Consider the following 17,144-nt stretch of genomic DNA (forward strand, 5'->3'; position numbering starts at 1 on the left):
TAAGCCCAGCACACTGGGAGGCAGAGGCAGGCGGATTGTTGTGAGTTCGAGGCCAGCCTGGTCTACAAAGAGAAACCCTGTCTCAAAACAAACAAACAAAAATCAAAGCAGCCAGTTTCATGGTTGAGTGGTTCCAGGAGTGAAAGGCCCTATATCGTTGTAACTCCCACTGGCAATCCAAGTTCAAAACAATCTACCTTGTCTGAGATAGCTGCTCCAGGGTTTGGCAGTACATCTTTCCTGTCTTCAAGCTGAACAGTGACTCATCATAGGTGTGGTTTTTGTGACTTCTCACTGCCGATGGCTTTTTGGATAGATTACAATTTCACAGTGACCCTTGCTAACGGTGACATCCAGAAAGGTCCACGGTTCCACCAACAGCCCAAGAGTGACCCTGGGAATGAAGGGACGCTTCCAATGTACATTAAAAGTGCTAGTGGAGCCCGGGGGTTGGATTAACAGTTGGCAAGGCCAGTCACACTGTTGGCTTGGGTGACGCATGTGGTCAATGAAATACTGAGCTGGTTTTTAAATGAATAGCTTCCAAGGCGAAACCCCCATCCCGTGCTTGTCCAATTGATTTTTTTTTTTTTTTAAATCCTTAGAGTCACTCTGCCTTTTAATCCATGTCAGGTCATGTTGCTTGGCTGGGTGTTTTGCCTGCTATGCTTTTATAGGCCTGGGGCTGAGAGGCTTATTTGTGTAGTTGCCAGCTATAATCACCTTTCCTTGTCAAGGAGCCTCCTCTTCTTTTCAGCTCTCTGCCACGTCTAGTTCTCAGCTAGCTGATTTTCTTTATCGTGTTCCAGCTCTGGGCCTAACTCTTAGGAGACTGCCCTCCCCCTGCCTCGCGTGAGAAACAGTGACTGCCTCCTGTAGGTTCCTGCTCTGCCCCCTGGTTGCTCCCAGTCTTTAGAGCGGTGCCTGCGTGCTGTTGCTTTGAAGACCCTCTGTGCTCTGTTGACAGCCCTGTTCCGTGCGCCCTCTTACACTTGTTCCTAGGGGTTTTTTTCTGGCCTTGGACTCACAGCTTCTCCTGATTCTCAAGGATCTCATTCCATATATCTGTTGCTTGAGCTCTGATGACCTCTTACCATTGTTGTGCCTTCATAAAGTCTTCCTCTGCCTTCATCCAAGGCACTGCTGAGTATCAACAGTAAGGGTTATCGCAAGCCGAAGGGAGCTTGAGTTACTTAGAGAGAAATCAGTCCTTAGAGCTCGGTGGTAGATCCCTGGTCTGACAGGAGCAAGGCCCTGGGTTTGATCCCCAGCATAGGAAAGGAAGGGAAAAGAAGAAGAGAGAAGCAGCCCAAACTATTGCAAGTGCAGATGAACCATTGCTAAACCCACCTCATGGCTCCGCATCTGGCCTTCTCTGCAGCGGGACTGTGGTGGAATTATTAAATGCCTGGCAGGCAGAAAGGAATTCTGCCATATCCACAGGACCCTGGCCTGTCGATCAGGAATTCTGCCTTCAAAAGAGAAATGAGCTTGGTTGGGTCTGACTTGTCCTCACTAACTCTTTAGTCATCAGTGGTCGGCGTTTAAAGCTCCCCGCCCATGGCTTAGATCCTTACCAAGACTAACAACAGGCTTCTTGGTGTGTGTGTTTTCTGAATCATCCATGCTCGTTGTGGAGAACTTGATATTGGCCATCTGTAGTCTCTGAATGTGTCTTCCTTTCTCTGATCTTGGGCAGTGCCAACTGTGGCAGATCCTGGTTCTGTAGACTCCTAGATTCTCCTGCATAGGAGTCATCCAATCGTCTCATCAATAACTTTGGATTTGAACGTTTTTCTTTTCCTATTTCATTTTTCCTTTCATATTGGAAAAGTAAGCATGTCTGCAGGCGTCTTTCCACAGGAGCAGAGCTAGCTAGGCTTCCCTCTCGTGCTCAGGGTTTGAAAGCAAGCTGTGTTTCTGTGATGCGGAATCACAGTTGCATGTCCTGTCACACCAAGTCACACACAATTATCTTCTTATTGCAGTTTCAGGATCATTTGTTCATTTCTTGTACTTCATGCATTGGGGTCTAAGTCCATGTGAAGTTTGCTTCTAGAAAGGTCCCCAATGCTGTTGCATAACTCTTCCCTCAGCTACATACAACATGGCCCAGAGAGCCATCTCAGGACCTATATAGGGACATCCTAAAGGTTGGCCTAAAAGACTGTCTAGAGTATTGAAGGGCATGTGGAATGCTAGCTGGGACTACTCTGTTGTGCAGAAGAGCATGTCCTGTTGTTGTAGCCCATATGAGACACTGCAGGTGGCACAGTTTGACCTGATGTGACCGTGTAAGGGCTTACCATCTGACCATACCAACTAATGTGAGTCTTTTTAATTATGGAGAAAGCAACTACCAGAAGATAGCACTTAAGAGAGGCCAGCCACAAGTCACAGTGGCCAGAGCTTCAGGATGCTCTATGGCGCTCCCTCATGTGTGGATGGAAAAACTGAAATTCAGAGACGGTGAAGACAGCCGAAGCATTCAGTTTTGGGGGCATATTTCTTGGGAGAATTGTTTGTTTTTCTCAACACAGGGTCCCTCTGTGTAGCCCTGGCTGTCCTGGAACTCACTCTGTAGAGCAGGCTGGCCTTGAACTCATAGATTTGCCTGCCTCTGCCTCTCAGGTTCTGGGAGTAAAGGCGTGTGCCACCACCACTGCTTGACCTGTCATAAAGTTTTTGGTTTTTTGGTTTTTCAAGACAGGGTTTCTCTATGTAGCCTTGCCTGTCCTGGACTTACTTTGTAGACCAGGCTGGTCTTGAACTCACAGAGATCCGCCTGCCTCTGCCTCCCAGAGTGCTGGGATTACAGGCATTTGCTATGCCACCTGGCTCCATAAAGTTATTTTTAAGGTGTATTTATATATGTGTATATGTGTTATGTGTTGGTCTGTTTCTGTCATGTATCTGTGTGAGTTTGTGATCATGAGTGTGTGTGTGTGTGTGTGTGTGTGTGTGTGTGTGTGTGTGTGTGTGTGTATGAGGCCAGAATGGCTTGGGATCAGGCTTCGTTATGTTATACTGAGATCACTTAGTGTAATACCGAGATCACCCAGATCTCAAGACCCCCCCAAAAAGACCACCAGGACTTGATACCAATGCAACATACACAGGGTCCTGTATTATGGGGCTCAGAGCTTCAGATCACAATCCTTCCTGACACAGCAGGATAGGAGAGTGACTCCCAGCTTCAAGGGCAATGGATTCATAAAGGGAAACAGGGGTTGTGGGTCGTAGGAATGTTGATCTTTAAGCAGGTTGGGTGGAGGCTGGATCTTCAGGGAAGTCGTGGGTCCCAGGAATGTTGACCTCTTGGCTGTTGGGTGGAGGCTGAGTCTGGAGGGGAAGTCTTTTTATCTCAGAGGAACATTGGGAGCTAATTGTGTGTAATTGCTCAGGTGGAGTTTCTGGGGACTGCTGGCAGGTGTCATTGCCAGAACACAGGGAGAAGGGTCACCTAGGGGACAAGTTCTCATACAGACCATCATTAATTGCAGAATACACAGTACATATAGGATATGGCATTAATTTTGCCCTTACATTCCCCTCTCTGACAGGTTCATTGAAGACCCAATCATGGATCTTCCTGAAACTTATTTCTCTGAGTCGGCCTGTTGTAGGGCCAGGTACTGCGCCCTCATGACTGTTAGCTGGATGGCACCCAATCTTTGCTTGATATAAGGGAGGACACAAAGCATGACTGGTTTAAACAGAACTAAGAGTCTATTTTCCTATAGCCATTTGTCCCTCATGCCAGAGAGTTGCCCTTGAGATAGCTTTTCAGCCTATAAAGTGGGAAAACAGGCGAAGTCATTTTCTTCTGTAACTTCTCCCTGCTGACATTAGGGGCGCTGTTATCAGAGCCAGGAAAGGCTGAAAAGCTAGTCAAAAGCTAATGAGGCACTCATCAAAAGCATCTGTTTAGCTGATCTAGTTGAAGAGACAGGGAGTAGCCGTATCTGCCAGACTGGTTTACATCAGCTTCCAGCAGGTCCATATCTCAGCAGCTCTGGATGCAGTCTGTTAGCCAGGTAAAAATCTGCTGAGACAAATGCAGACTAAGGACAGAAGTTAAAATTGTGTCTATAAGACAGCTGGAGTAGGCTTATGCCATTGAAGCCCAGTAAAAGCATGAACATTCTTTTCTCAGTCCAGGAGACTTGATATACAGATTGTATAAACTCGATTTTAGCATGATGAGAAGCACCCTTAAGTCTATATTCAGAATACAACCAAAGGGAAATTAAGATATTGAGCTTGGGACTGATTAATAAACAACCAGTACTCTACCAACTTATTATAACCATTGGTCTCATTTTAAATCTGCAACTTATACTTATGTATCTCAAAACTTCTCTTAGAGGCAGGCGGATTGCTGTGAGTTCAAGGCCAGCCTAGTCTACAAAGTGAGTCTAGGACAACCGAGGCTACACAGAGAAACTCTGTCTTGAAAAACAACAACAAAAAAAATCCTTTAACCAACATTTAAACACTTTCTTAGACACTCAAGTAGTAAACACTTTCTCAGACTCTCAAACACTTGCATTTATCAACTTGAAATACTTTTTTAAAAAAAGATCTATTTACTTATTATTATGTATACAGAGCTCTGCCTGCATGTACACCTGCAGACCAGAGGAAGATATTAGATCACATTATAGATGATTGTGAGCCACCATGTGGTTGCTGGGAATTGAACCCATGACCTCTGGAAGAGCAGTCAGTGCTCTTAACCGCTGAGCCATCTCTCCAGCCCCTTGAAACACTTTCTTATAGACAACCTTTAAACACTTTCTTGGAACAGTTTCTTAGACCTTCTGACATTCTTATCTTGCACGTATCAACATTTAAATGCTTTCTCAAACCCTTCAGATGCTTTAGACTTGCCTAACTTAAACTTTCAGATTCTCAGACTTTATATAAACCACACCTTTTTTCTATCCAGTTATTCACCAAGAGACACAGACAGTTGAGTTACACTAAAAACTGTTTACCATTTAACATGAAGCCTGTGAGCAAGGCAAGCCTGTTTGCCTTTTTAAATAAGAGAAGAGACCTAGTACCTAGTAGTTTTGACCAGCTAATGAGTTGACTAACATACTAACAGTGGATTTAACTGTCCTCTAGCTGTCAATCTACCATTAGCTCAGCCATCAATGTAATCAGAGATCTGAGAAGGATAAACTGTAACCTAGACAATATTATGTACCAATCAAAATGACAGAGGTGACCAACCATATCCTGGTACCCAAACAGTTGTCTCAGTTGTCTCTTGTGGTAACATGACACCATGGGCAGAGACAGTCTGGCCATCAGGCACAGAGGCACAGGAGACGAGAGGCTGTTTCTGTGGAAGGAGAACACAGAAGAGACTGACCTCACCTCGTATTCAGCAACACGAGATAATGACCCTCTGGGTGTCCAGTTTGTCCATAGTTAGGCTGATCTATGGAGCAGGTTTGCCCAGTGGATAGAAACCACAATCCAGAGTTGGAGTCGTCTGCCATGCCAAATCTTCTCAGAGACCTTAAGGATTACTGCTAGGATGTAGGATTCTCTGTCATAATTAGTTTAAATATATTTAATGCCACATTCAGCAGATCTCTGATAAGTTTGAGGACCAGCATATCTGTGCTCAATCCTTGTCTGCCTTTAACTATCTGTTCTAAACTACATCTTACTATAATCTGCAGATAAGTGCTAGAGGACCATCTGTCTAATTTTAGTATATCTGAATTGCTTGTTTTTAGCTAAGTATTGACTGATTATTTTAGAAAACACCTGTGATTAACTAAACTAGTATCTAACAAAACCATAAACTTTAATTATCCTAAACACTTTGAGATAGTGGCTTTTTAAAAGCAATGGAACTGCACATAGCATTTTTAAGGATTACATAGGCACAATACCTTAAAAGAGTTGATACATAGAATGCTGTAATCAAAATATAATCTTAAGTTTGTATCAATATATAAATAGTTGAACAACCAAAAACCATCTACCCCACCTAGGGAATGAGGCATCATTCTCTCGGAATTGTTTCATTAACTATTAGGCAACTAACTCACTGATATAGCTGACCATAAACTGCATCATTATTAGTACAACTTTAAATATATTTCTGAACTAATATCAAAGCAACACTTTTAATCATAGATGTAGTTCATTGATGGACTGGCAATCTTGTTGATTCTGCCACATTTTATCATTAAGACTGAACAGCAAAAGCTAGCTTAAAGGACAAAGGTTGCTCTTGGTGCTGAGGAAGGCAACTGGATGCGGTTGGCAGCCTTCAATAGAGAGGCATGAGTCTCCCACAACCAAAATGGCTGCCAGCCTTGTGACTGCCCTTAGCCAAGATGGCAGAGAGGCTATGGCCCCACCCTTTTTATTACTGAATCAACATGGTGGCCAGCCACGTGGTGTCAGAGGCCATGGTGGGCAGTTTAAAAACATAGCTACATTCAGAAAATAAAGCCAAACATATTCCTAAGGCAGCAATTTCTACCTTTTTGAGAATGAAGGTAGAATATAATAACCATAAATTTAGAAGACAAAACCCAAATTTTAACAGTGTAAACAATTGAATAGCTCTAAAATTAATATTTCTTAACTTAAAATTATCTTTTAGAATTACCCATTTCCAAAGTCTGCCATACAGCAGTGTGTTAACCTGAATTGACCTTTATAACAAGCACAGAGCTCATTAAGATCAGGAGGCTCTAAAATTATTGCCATATCCCATGTGGCTATCTGAAGATGGTGGAGTCACATGGCAGGCTACAGACTAGGTGATCCACATGGTTGATATTTAAAAACAGGTGTGTTACAAACACATATACATATTTATATGTTCTAAACAAGTGTTTGAACTTAAATTTTAAGCATCATACCCAATAAGCAAATAACAAATCTTTAGATAAGAGTTCACAGTATAATCTTAGCCTGGAGGTGAAACTTTAATACCTTATTAAAGAAACATTGCTTTAAATTCTATCTTTTCTAAGTCTCATTTGAAATACAGGACAATAATAACATGAAAACCTTAATTTAAAAGTACTTTTAGAGACCTGTTGGCTTATCTCACTTGCTGCTTAGAATGGTTCAACTCTAACTTACAAGTTTAAGTTAATCTTTTTGTTACAGATGTTAAAAAAAAAATTAACCATCTTCAATAACCAGTAATTTACAAGCAAGGTATACAGAACATAATAAATTTATACATTCAAAATCAAACATATAGTGGCCACATACATTAATACATTTTAAGATAGGCAGACAAAATTTTCTCTAGATGTAAATTCAAGGGAAAAATACTTTGTCACCTGTTAAACTCAATTGATACAGGCAGGAGCTGGGGCTTTCTAGTGGTGTCCCGAATCAGGTGACTAGTGTAACATACTTGGAGGGCCAGGCTTGTGACCAGACTGCAAGCTGGAAAAGCTTTCACCCAGGCCAACAGCAGCTGCCCCCAAAACCCTGCAGCTCCTGTGTCATCTTGGTGATTGCTCAGCACAGGTGGTGGCAGACCTTATCAATCCTGTTTCCAGCCCTCTCCTAATGCTGCACACTCAAACCAGAGGGCACAGGCAGGTGGAGAGCAGGGTGTGCCGCTGATGGCTGAGGACTCAGGTGTTTCTAACCAGCAAGAATCCAATAGCCCCCATGTTTGTGGTGGGGGGTCCCCAGAAGGCCTTCCATACTTGGGACAGGCCTCTCTACCATGCTTGAGACCTGGCCCATTTCTAGAACTGAGACGGTTACAAGGAAACAGAAGCATAAAACGACTACGCATAGAAATGTACCCGTACGGCAAGAGAAAAGAACCAAAATTCAGGACAGCAAATGTCTTGAGAGCCAGCGGGGCTCTGTCACGTTCTGCCAGAAACCAAACTCAAAGCAGCCTATCCCGTAACCGGGCTCTGCCTGAATCAGAAAACCAGACCTGGTCTGGAATTCCTACAAAAAATTCTTAGTTATGAGAGTCACACAAAGACAAAAAGGAAACAAAGCTCAAACCGACAAAATCAGACTTCCTGGTGCACACAGGCAGTGAGACATTGGCATCTGCCATACTGGGGGAGCGACCCACTTTGTCTCCCAAACTTGAGGTGGTCAGTCTCAATCAGCACTATGTTCACAAAACCTCAACCAACACTATACACATACACAACAGTTGTCGGACACACAAACATGTTCAGCTTGCTGATTTGAGAAGAAATAAATGTACCAGCTCGCCCACCCAGGAGAACCTTGAGTAGCCAGATCCATCACTAAACAGATGTGAGGCACTATGAGGACAGAAGCACCCCCCCCATGAGGCTATAAGGCATCCCTGACAGGGCTCAGAGACCCCCCTCCTGATGGATCTGGACCGTCTTCACAGACTCCCGCAGCCGTGACTGTACAGCGTCCACTAAGTCACCCCTGGCTGCCACAGATACAGAAATCCCGGATGCCCGAAAGCACAGAGCCATGGCATAGACAGACAGTGCACTTTACACACTTATTGGCCGATGTAGGACCCTCGGTTCGGGGTCCTGGGGGTCTGGGGGATCCCGGCGAGCCCCCAGAATGTTATACCGAGATCACCCAGATCTCAAGACCCCCCCCAAAAAGACCACCAGGACTCGATGCTGATGCAACATACACAGGGTCCTGTATTATGGGCTCGGAGCTTCAGATCATAATCCTTCCTGACACGGCAGGAAGTGACTCCGAGCTTTAAGGACAGTGGGTTCATAAAGGGAAGTGGGGGTTGTAGGTCACAGGAATGTGGACCCTTAGGCAGGTTGGGGGTAGCCTGGATCTTCAGGGAAGTCGTGGGTTACAGGAATATCAACCTTTTGGCTGTTGGTTGGAGGCTGAGTCTGGAGGGGAAGGTTTGTTTTTGTTTTTGTTTTTGTTTTTTTAAATCTCAGAGGAACATTGGGGTCTAGTTGTTTGTAATCGCTCAGGTGGAGTTTCTGGGGACTGCTGGCAGGTGTCATTCCCAGAACGCAGGGAGAAGGGTCACCTAGGGGACAAGTTCTCACACAGAGCATCATTAATTGCAGACTACACAGTACATATAGAGTATGGCATTAATTTTGCCCTTACATTTACACAGAAGCTAGGACCTTAACTCCAGTCCTAACACACACACACACACACACACACACACACACACACACACTTGTGCACTTCCATGCATAGGAGTTTGTGTTTGAAGTTTTCACAACTCCTGAGGTAGGACCTGGTGAGACTTCAGGTCTCTCCCTTCTCGTCCTCTCTGTCTTGCTGTGTCGCCCCTAGTTCGCTACCACTTGGAATGTCCAGCTGTTCAGACACACAAGAATACTGTCACGGTTGGATTCTTTTTTAAATGGGGTACCTTCCTTTTGTACTGGCTTTGAGGACTCGTGAGCAGCCACGAGGCTGGGTTTGTTGTTGTTGTTTTGCTTTTTGTCAGAAGTGAGAAGATGCAAATGACTTTATGAGTGTGCTATTCCAAAGTGTGTCATGTCACTGGTTTTTTTTTTTTTTTTTTCAGGGAGTCCCCAAGTCATCCTTCTTGACTGAGGAGAAGAGGGCCCGGCTGAAGACCAACCCCGTGAAGGTGCACTTTGCTGAGGAGGTGCTGGTCAGCGGGCACAGCCAGGTACGTCAGTAGCCAGGAAGGAGACGTGGGTGAGCTGCAGAGGGGACGCTAGGCATTAGCTGGAGGCTTAATGGACCTCCCCTGTGAGGATGAGGGAGGCTGGTGGAGCCCTGGGCCCAGGGTGGCATGAGGAGCAAGTCCAGATGGACGGTGGCTGCCTGTTACCCACCAACTGCACTCTCCTACTGTGATAATTCCTGCGGGTTCCCGGTTCTTATTATGAGTGAGCTTTCTATTCCCATGAAAAGGAAATAGTAATATGTTGCCAATAAAGGTGGTGGTAGCTGGGGTTTCTGTTTTGTTTTTTTGGGAATTCAGCATCTACTGATAAGAGCTCAGCATCTGTCATGCACTGTAAACCTTTTGTGTGCCTAGTCCTTAGTCATTACCATGTCCTGCAGAAGAGGTATTATATAACAAAGGAAAAGAAGGCGGCTTAGAGAGATTAGGAGAATTAACTGCTAAATCACACAGTAGGTAAAGACAGGAGCCTGGGGCTGTGTGCCTTCACTTTTTTTGTTGTTTTCCCACAAATGCTCTGAGTCCTTTCTGATATAGAAAGATCCAGGGTTGATAGAAGAAGGCCTGGGCTATGGGGTCCGAAGACATGTTTATTAAGGGAAATTTGGGCCTTCGGGTTCATTGTTTTAAGGCTTGCTTATTCAGGGTTGCTATGGCTGTGATGAAACACTGTGGCCAAAAAAGTTGAGGAAAGGATTTATTTGGCTGACACCTTCAGACCATAGTCCATCATTAGAGGAAGTCAGGGCAGGAACTCAGACAGGGCAGGAGCCTGGAGGCAGGTACTGATACAGAGGCCATGGAGGGGTGCTGCTTACTGGCTTGCTCGCATGGCCTTTTCAGCCGTCTTGCTTTTAGAAACCCAGGCCCACCAGCCCAGGGACGGCACCACCCACAATGGGTTGGGCACTCCCCCATTGGTCACTACCTGAGAAAACGCCTCACGGCTGGACCTCAGCTGGAACTGAGGCTCCTTCCTCTCTGATGACTCTAACTTGTGTCAAGTTGATACACAAAACCAGCCAGTACAAGGCTTATTTTTATTTTTATTTGTGTATATGTATCTGTATTGGTCTCTATACAGAGAGAGAGAGAGAGAGACTGAGACTAGAAGAGGGTGACATTGGATGCCTTGAAGCCGGAGCCACACTTAAGAGCACCCGTGGGTACTGAGAACTGAATTCAGGTCCTCTGTAAGAGCAGCAAATGTTCTTAGCCACAGAGCCTTTTCTTAGCCTGAGAGTGATGTTTTAAATAAGGGTTTATTGATAAAAGGCACATTCACTCATACGTTGTAAAATGGCTAATAACTATTGACATTCTGAAATCAGCAATCAGTATTAAATTATCTATTTATTTATTTATCTTTGGTTTTTGGGGCAGGGTTTCTCTGTGTAGCCTTGGTTTTCCAGGACTTGCTTTGTAGACCAGGCTGGCCTTGAACTCACAGAGATCCACCTGTCTCTGCCTCCCCCAGTACTGGGATTACAAGTCAGAAATTCTTGTCATCCAGAGAAATTGAAGAAATGGGAGTCCCTGGCCATTTAAACAAAGGATTCAGTTGACCTGGTCCAATATAAAAGCCTTTTTTTTTTTCTTTGCCCTGTATATGATAAAGCACATCTAAAGTTAGACCTGAGAGGAAAGGGCAGGCTTGTTCAGGAAGGAGCCAGTGGAGCCTAATGCATCAATCAGAGTAAACCTGGGATGCTGGCCATCAGCAATGATGAATCTCTTGTGTATCCACACTTGTAAAATTGGCTGGAACCTCTCTGAAGATCAAATGTAGATTCGATATGTGCATTCACTTATTCTTAGCCAAAAGGCCAAGAAGCGAGCAGCTTGCATATTGCAGAGTCATGTATGTGATGTGTAGTGGGCATAAGAAACAGCCCAGGGCAGAGAGAATGAAGGCACCACAGGTATGGGCCAGGTAACCTGGACTGTCACTTTAAAAATGACCATCATGGCAAGGCATAGTGGCACACGCCTTTAATCCCAGCACTCGAGAGGCAGAGGCAGATGGATCTCTGTGAGTTCGAGGCCAGCCTGGTCTACAAAGTGAATCCAGGACAGCCAAGGCTACACAGAGAAACCCTGTCTCAAAAAACCAAAACCAAACCAAACCAAAAAAACCCATCATCTCTCATCCCCTGATGTCTGTTCTGAAAACTTAAGAGGACATGTTTTGAGACCCAAACAAGATACTGAACTGGTTAAGAGTTTTGATGGGGATGGACAGTTTAGGGGAGCAGTGCTCCCCAAAAGTGACTCTGGGAAGCTTGCACGTTGGGGCTCCAAGAGTAGGCATCTATACTAGCCATCCACAGGAACAGCAGTGAAGCCAGGGAGTGCTCATCACTGTGACCTGCCTCTCCATCCTCACAAGCACTTAAAAGCCCATTAAACGTCCCTTGAAAAGATGAGAAGACGGCTCTGAGGGTGCGCAGAGCTCTAGACTGTACTAGAGCGGGAAAGCCCAGCCTTGGAAATGCACAGGCTTGGCTCACAGCTAAAGAGACACAAAGGAAATCGTTGGCGAAGTGACAAAGCTGGTGCATGGCCAGCTTATTAGTAAATGAGCACAAATCAGGGGAAAAGAAAGTGTCAGCCTGGATGCTGAGAAAAAGAGTTACAATCATGCAGCCACTGGGGGCTTTGTAAAATAGTTTATAAATGTGGGGGGGGGGCGGTGAAAAAGATACAACTCGACATCTGGCATGAAATATTGCCGAGACATCTCACTTCTATAAATTTAGTATATAAGGAAATTTAAATGCAAGAAATGCATATAATAAAGACAGCTGTAGTATCAGTATTTTAAATAGAAAAAAAAAAGAAAGAAAGAAAAGAAAAGAAAAGAAAAATGAAAGAAAAAAAAAAGAAAAAAGAAAGAAAGAACAGGCGAAAAAAAGAACCAGAAAGACGCTGCGTGTCTATAACAGAGATGGTTATTTGGCTCACTTGGAATATTTTAAAGCCTTTGCAATGATAAATAGTAAGCCTGTATAAAAAATCATATATGAAATGTTGAGTAAAAATAGAAGTGTAGAATTGTGCGTAGTCTGTTCAGTTCCCTAAAATCTGTACAAATTTAGACAAAAATCGAAGGAAACTTTAAAGAAGAATAAATGGTGGGAGCATATGGTGTTGTTAGGGGTGTGTCTTTTTTCTAAGCCTTGTAAATCACAAATTATAAGGTATCGAGCCCCAGGTGGGAAATCCAAAATGAGACTTTTATATCCAGAGCCAGGAACGTAAACTGGCAGCAGAAGGGGCTGCCCGAAGCCCCTCATCCTGGCTGAGTGTGCTTTGGTGATAGAACGTGTCTTAGGGTCTCTGTTGCCATGATTAAACACCAAGACCAGATAACTTTAGCTTGTGTCAAGTGACAAACCAACCAGGATAGAGTGTGACCCTATACCTTAACCTCCATAAATAAAAACACTGTGCCCAAAAGAACATTAAGCTGAGCTATGATATTTCATACTTAGAAGAGTAGATTCTCATCGGGAGAATGCTGTCAGGTGTGTTTGGGGGGGGAGGGGCAGAATAGAAGGTGATGGATGTTTTTGCCCAGTTGGGCTTTCTACCCAAATTCTTCATAGAGACACATAGAGATACCCCTGGTTCAAATCCTGGGAGCTCAAGAATTTCCAAAGCCAGTTCCAAAAGCACATTTCACTTTCAGCTCAACTCAGAGAACATTTTAAAATGAGACACCCCCAGATGCTGCCCTGCTCCCCAGAATCCTGACTGCCACAGAGTTACTAAAGTTAGTCTTGTATCTCTGACTCCCAAAGCCTTTTAAGAGTTGCAGGGTCCCTTAGAAGTGATGGCTGGGGTCCATGGAGGTACAGGGCACTGTCCCTTGCTGATGTTTCTCTGCAGAGCGAGCACTACAACAGTAAAATGGAAGGAGCTCTGAGGAAGCATTCCACCTCTTCCCCCGCCCCCATCCCATGCCAACCCCATGAAGAGGGTCTAAGAAGCTCAGAAAGGCCCCAGGTGAAGAGCACAGATAGCAGTCATCATCATTTTCTTTGTTTTTCAAAACAAGAGTTTCTCTGTGTAGCCCTGGCTGTCCTGGACTCGCTTTGTAGACCAGGCTGGCCTCGAACTCATAGATCTGCCTGCCTCTGCGTCCCAAGTGCTGGGATCAAAGGCGGGTGCCACCACCGCCTGGCCAGACTACATTTTGACATTGTGTCCCTTAAGGATGGCAGCCAGTAGATGATACACATCAGTGAGTGGCTGTGAGCCACTGACAGGCTCCTGTAGCTCTCCCACAGGGCGAGGCCCACCCTGTCTTCCCCACTTCCCATCGCATTGAGCTGCTGTCATGCATTTTCCTGAACAAAGCAAACCTGTGCCCCTGGAGACATCCCCAAATGCCAAAGAGCAGCAATTAGCTTTCCAGAACTGGCCGTGCCAGGCCCCAGGGAGCCAGAAGGCGATGTGAGCGACATAACCCCACTCTTGTGTTTCCCAGGGGAGCTCTCTGCTGTGTATGCCCAACGTGCTCAAGGTGTACTTGGAGAATGGACAGACCAAAGCTTTCAAGTTCGAGGCAAACACCACTGTGAAGGTATTTATTCAAAGTGAACCTGAACCTTTCTTCCTTACAGAGGTTGCTACTTCAGAGGCCCGCTGGATAGCTCTGTCTGCCTTGGTGGTCTTGTGCCCACTGCAGTCTGACTGCCCATGACAAGATACGCACTGTATTATCTCATTTGGTTACATAGCCACCCAGTAAGATGGAGTTTTTTTTTTGGGGGGGGGGGTGGCTGTGGGGTTTGTTGTTGGTGGTGGTTGAGACTCCTAGAGGTAGAAGTGACTTGTTCACCCTTAACCACGGGCCTTAACCCTTCCCTACCTTTTCTCTCTGCCTCCACCTGCTATCTAGACACCACGGCGAGGTGTGAGGGCAAGCCCAGAGTCCTGGCTGGATATTCTTACAAATAATAAACTCCCCACTTGAGAGTCTCTGAGAGGGTCACCGGGCCTGGTAAAGGACTGTAGGAGCCTTCAGTCACATGTTGACAGGGTGAGCATCCCAGAAGCTCCGGTTCTCTAGAGCAGGATAAAATGAGGCTACAAAAGACGGGATAAGTGAGTCGTGCACGTGCCACATAGCATGCGTCTTTCTCGTGCCAGCACAGCAGCCCAGGCAGGGAAAAGGAAATGTACCTGAGCAGCTACAGAGATGGAGGCAGAGGTGCACAGAGGCAGATGGAAGATGAGGCACACCAGGAAAATGGGCATTATCCAGCAAAACGCGCAGTGAGCGCACAGGCTGTTCTCTTAGGGAAAGGAAGGGGTGGCCGTGGAGGGCCTCCAATGCCTTGACAGTGCGGTCCAGATGTGGTGGGGGCGTGGGGGGTGGTGGAGTTATAATTGTTCTGGATCATGGAAGGAAGAGGTGTCAGAGAAAGGCTGCAGTGGGCAGGCAAACTATTGTAGTTAAAACATTAGAAGCTGTAAGTGGCAGGCGTGGTGACACACACCTTTAATCCCCAGCACTCAGGATGCAGAGGTAGGAACAGCTCTGTGAGTTCGAGGCCAAACTGGTCTATATGGTAAGTTCCAGGACATCCAGGGTTATATAGAGAGACCCCGCATCTTACACAAACAAAAGACCACAACACACAACAAAAACAAAAACAACAACAACAAAAAGAAGAAGAAACCCAGAAAATTAAATAAGGAGCCTAGCTCTTTGGGGGCTGGGTGAGAGGTGGGATGATCCCACTGTATGTTATACACAGTAGCCAGGCCACATACACTTGTGCACGCTAAGTGCATGCACGCGCACACACATGTGCGCAGGCTCATAGCTAACATTTCACCCTGGCACCTTCCTGTGAACTGCCCAAGCTGCTCTAAATTCCCTTCCTGTTTCTACTATAGTGTTAATACAGGAGACGGTAGAGAAAGCTCTTTGGAACCCAGGATGTTCCCTTGTCATTGGAGGAACAAGAGGGTGAAATGGATGTGTTTTATCCATGCCAGGCACTCGGCTGGGCACTTCCGTGTTTCATCCATACCAGGCACTCAGCTGGGCACTTCCATGTTTCATCCATGCCAGGCACTCGGCTAGACACTTCCTTACATACTATCTATTTTAACCTCTCAATAACCTTGGGAGGTGACTAGCTAGCATTATCTCCACTTTGTAGATAGCAAAGCAGGCCCAATAGGTCCCCAATGTGCCTTGATCCACTGGCTTATAATCAAGCCTGCTCTACTGCTGAGCTCTGGGCTAGGGCTAACCTCTCCCCCATTTGTGAGTGAATTAGGCAGGGTTCTGCTTCTGTCATCTTTGATCAAAGTAGAATGGATGGAGGCAAGGAGGGCTTCAGTGGCAGCCAGAAATACCTTGAGGGGATTTGCAATAAGGGTTCATATCACAGGAACTAAGAAGACAGTGTTAAGACAGTGGACAAAGGCTCGGCAAGTCTAACACCGGCTAATCCCATCTGTAGTAGCCAGGGCTTATAAAGCAAGTCTCGTAGCTCTCTAGAGCCAGGACAGCAGTGGATGGAAACAAGCCCTGTTAGTGAAAAAAACTGACTTCAGCTCATCAGGGGCTCCTTCCCACTCCCTCACCCCGGGAATAAGATTTTTAGATATTTGACCACGTCCCCTGGCTGGGGAGGCCTGGTGGCACTCAGAGGAAGGATAGCAGGCTACCAAGAAGAGACTTGATACCCTATGAGCATATACAGGGGGAGGTAATCCCCCTTAGGCACAGTCATAGGGGAGGGGAGTAAGGGAAAAATGGGAGGGAGGGAGGAATGGGAGGATACAAGGGATGGGATAACCATTGATATGCAATATGAATAAATTAATAAAATTTAAAAAAAAATAAATTTTAAAAATTTTAGATTAAAAAAAAAAGTTGTTCTTCAGACCAGAGATATAGCACAGTTGGTAGAATTTTTGCCTAGTGCACACGGAGCACTGGGTTCGGCCTCTAGAGCTACATGCACTGGGTGAGTGTGGCTGGAAATCAAGATCATCCCTTGGCTGCATACCAAGTATGAGGCCAGCCTGGGGTGCAGACTCTGCTCCCCTACCCAGAAAGAAACACAGGCAAACAAAAGCATCTCTAGGTGGAAGAAAATGTCATTTGACGCATTAACATTTACTGACTTACTGACATGTGTGGGTCAGGCGTTTCTGTGTCATTTAGATGTTGCTAATACAGAAGCCATTTGCCTGGGGTATTGGGCTGGAGTTGGAATTGGGGACAAAGTACGGTGTGGTGTGCTCAGAGCCAGGAGAGGGGCACAGAACTGATGTTGCGCAGACACAGTGGGGAAAGCATGGGCCGGGCCAGACATGGAAAGATGCACGGGTTATGATAGCAGTGGATCAGGAGTGGCGACGAAAGAAAACCAACAAAGACCCAGAGATGGGCACTCTTGCCACATGTAGGAGCACAGGACACACTGACACAAGTACCAGAACATAA

At 45.5% G+C, this 17,144-nt stretch overlaps 1 protein-coding gene across 1 annotated transcript in view; it reads left to right on the top strand.

The window, feature by feature from the left end:
- The window catches only part of Frmpd1 (FERM and PDZ domain containing 1), a 174,212-nt gene that overhangs the window by 136,711 nt on the left and 20,357 nt on the right, over positions 1 to 17,144 (top strand). The window contains exons 6-7 of the mRNA XM_051157516.1: positions 9,539 to 9,646; positions 14,160 to 14,255. Of these exons, the coding sequence (XP_051013473.1) occupies positions 9,539 to 9,646; positions 14,160 to 14,255 (204 nt within the window). The remainder of the gene's footprint in view (positions 1 to 9,538; positions 9,647 to 14,159; positions 14,256 to 17,144) is intronic.

This window comes from Acomys russatus, chromosome 2 (genome assembly GCF_903995435.1).
Source record: "Acomys russatus chromosome 2, mAcoRus1.1, whole genome shotgun sequence".
Taxonomy (NCBI): Eukaryota; Metazoa; Chordata; class Mammalia; order Rodentia; family Muridae; genus Acomys; species Acomys russatus.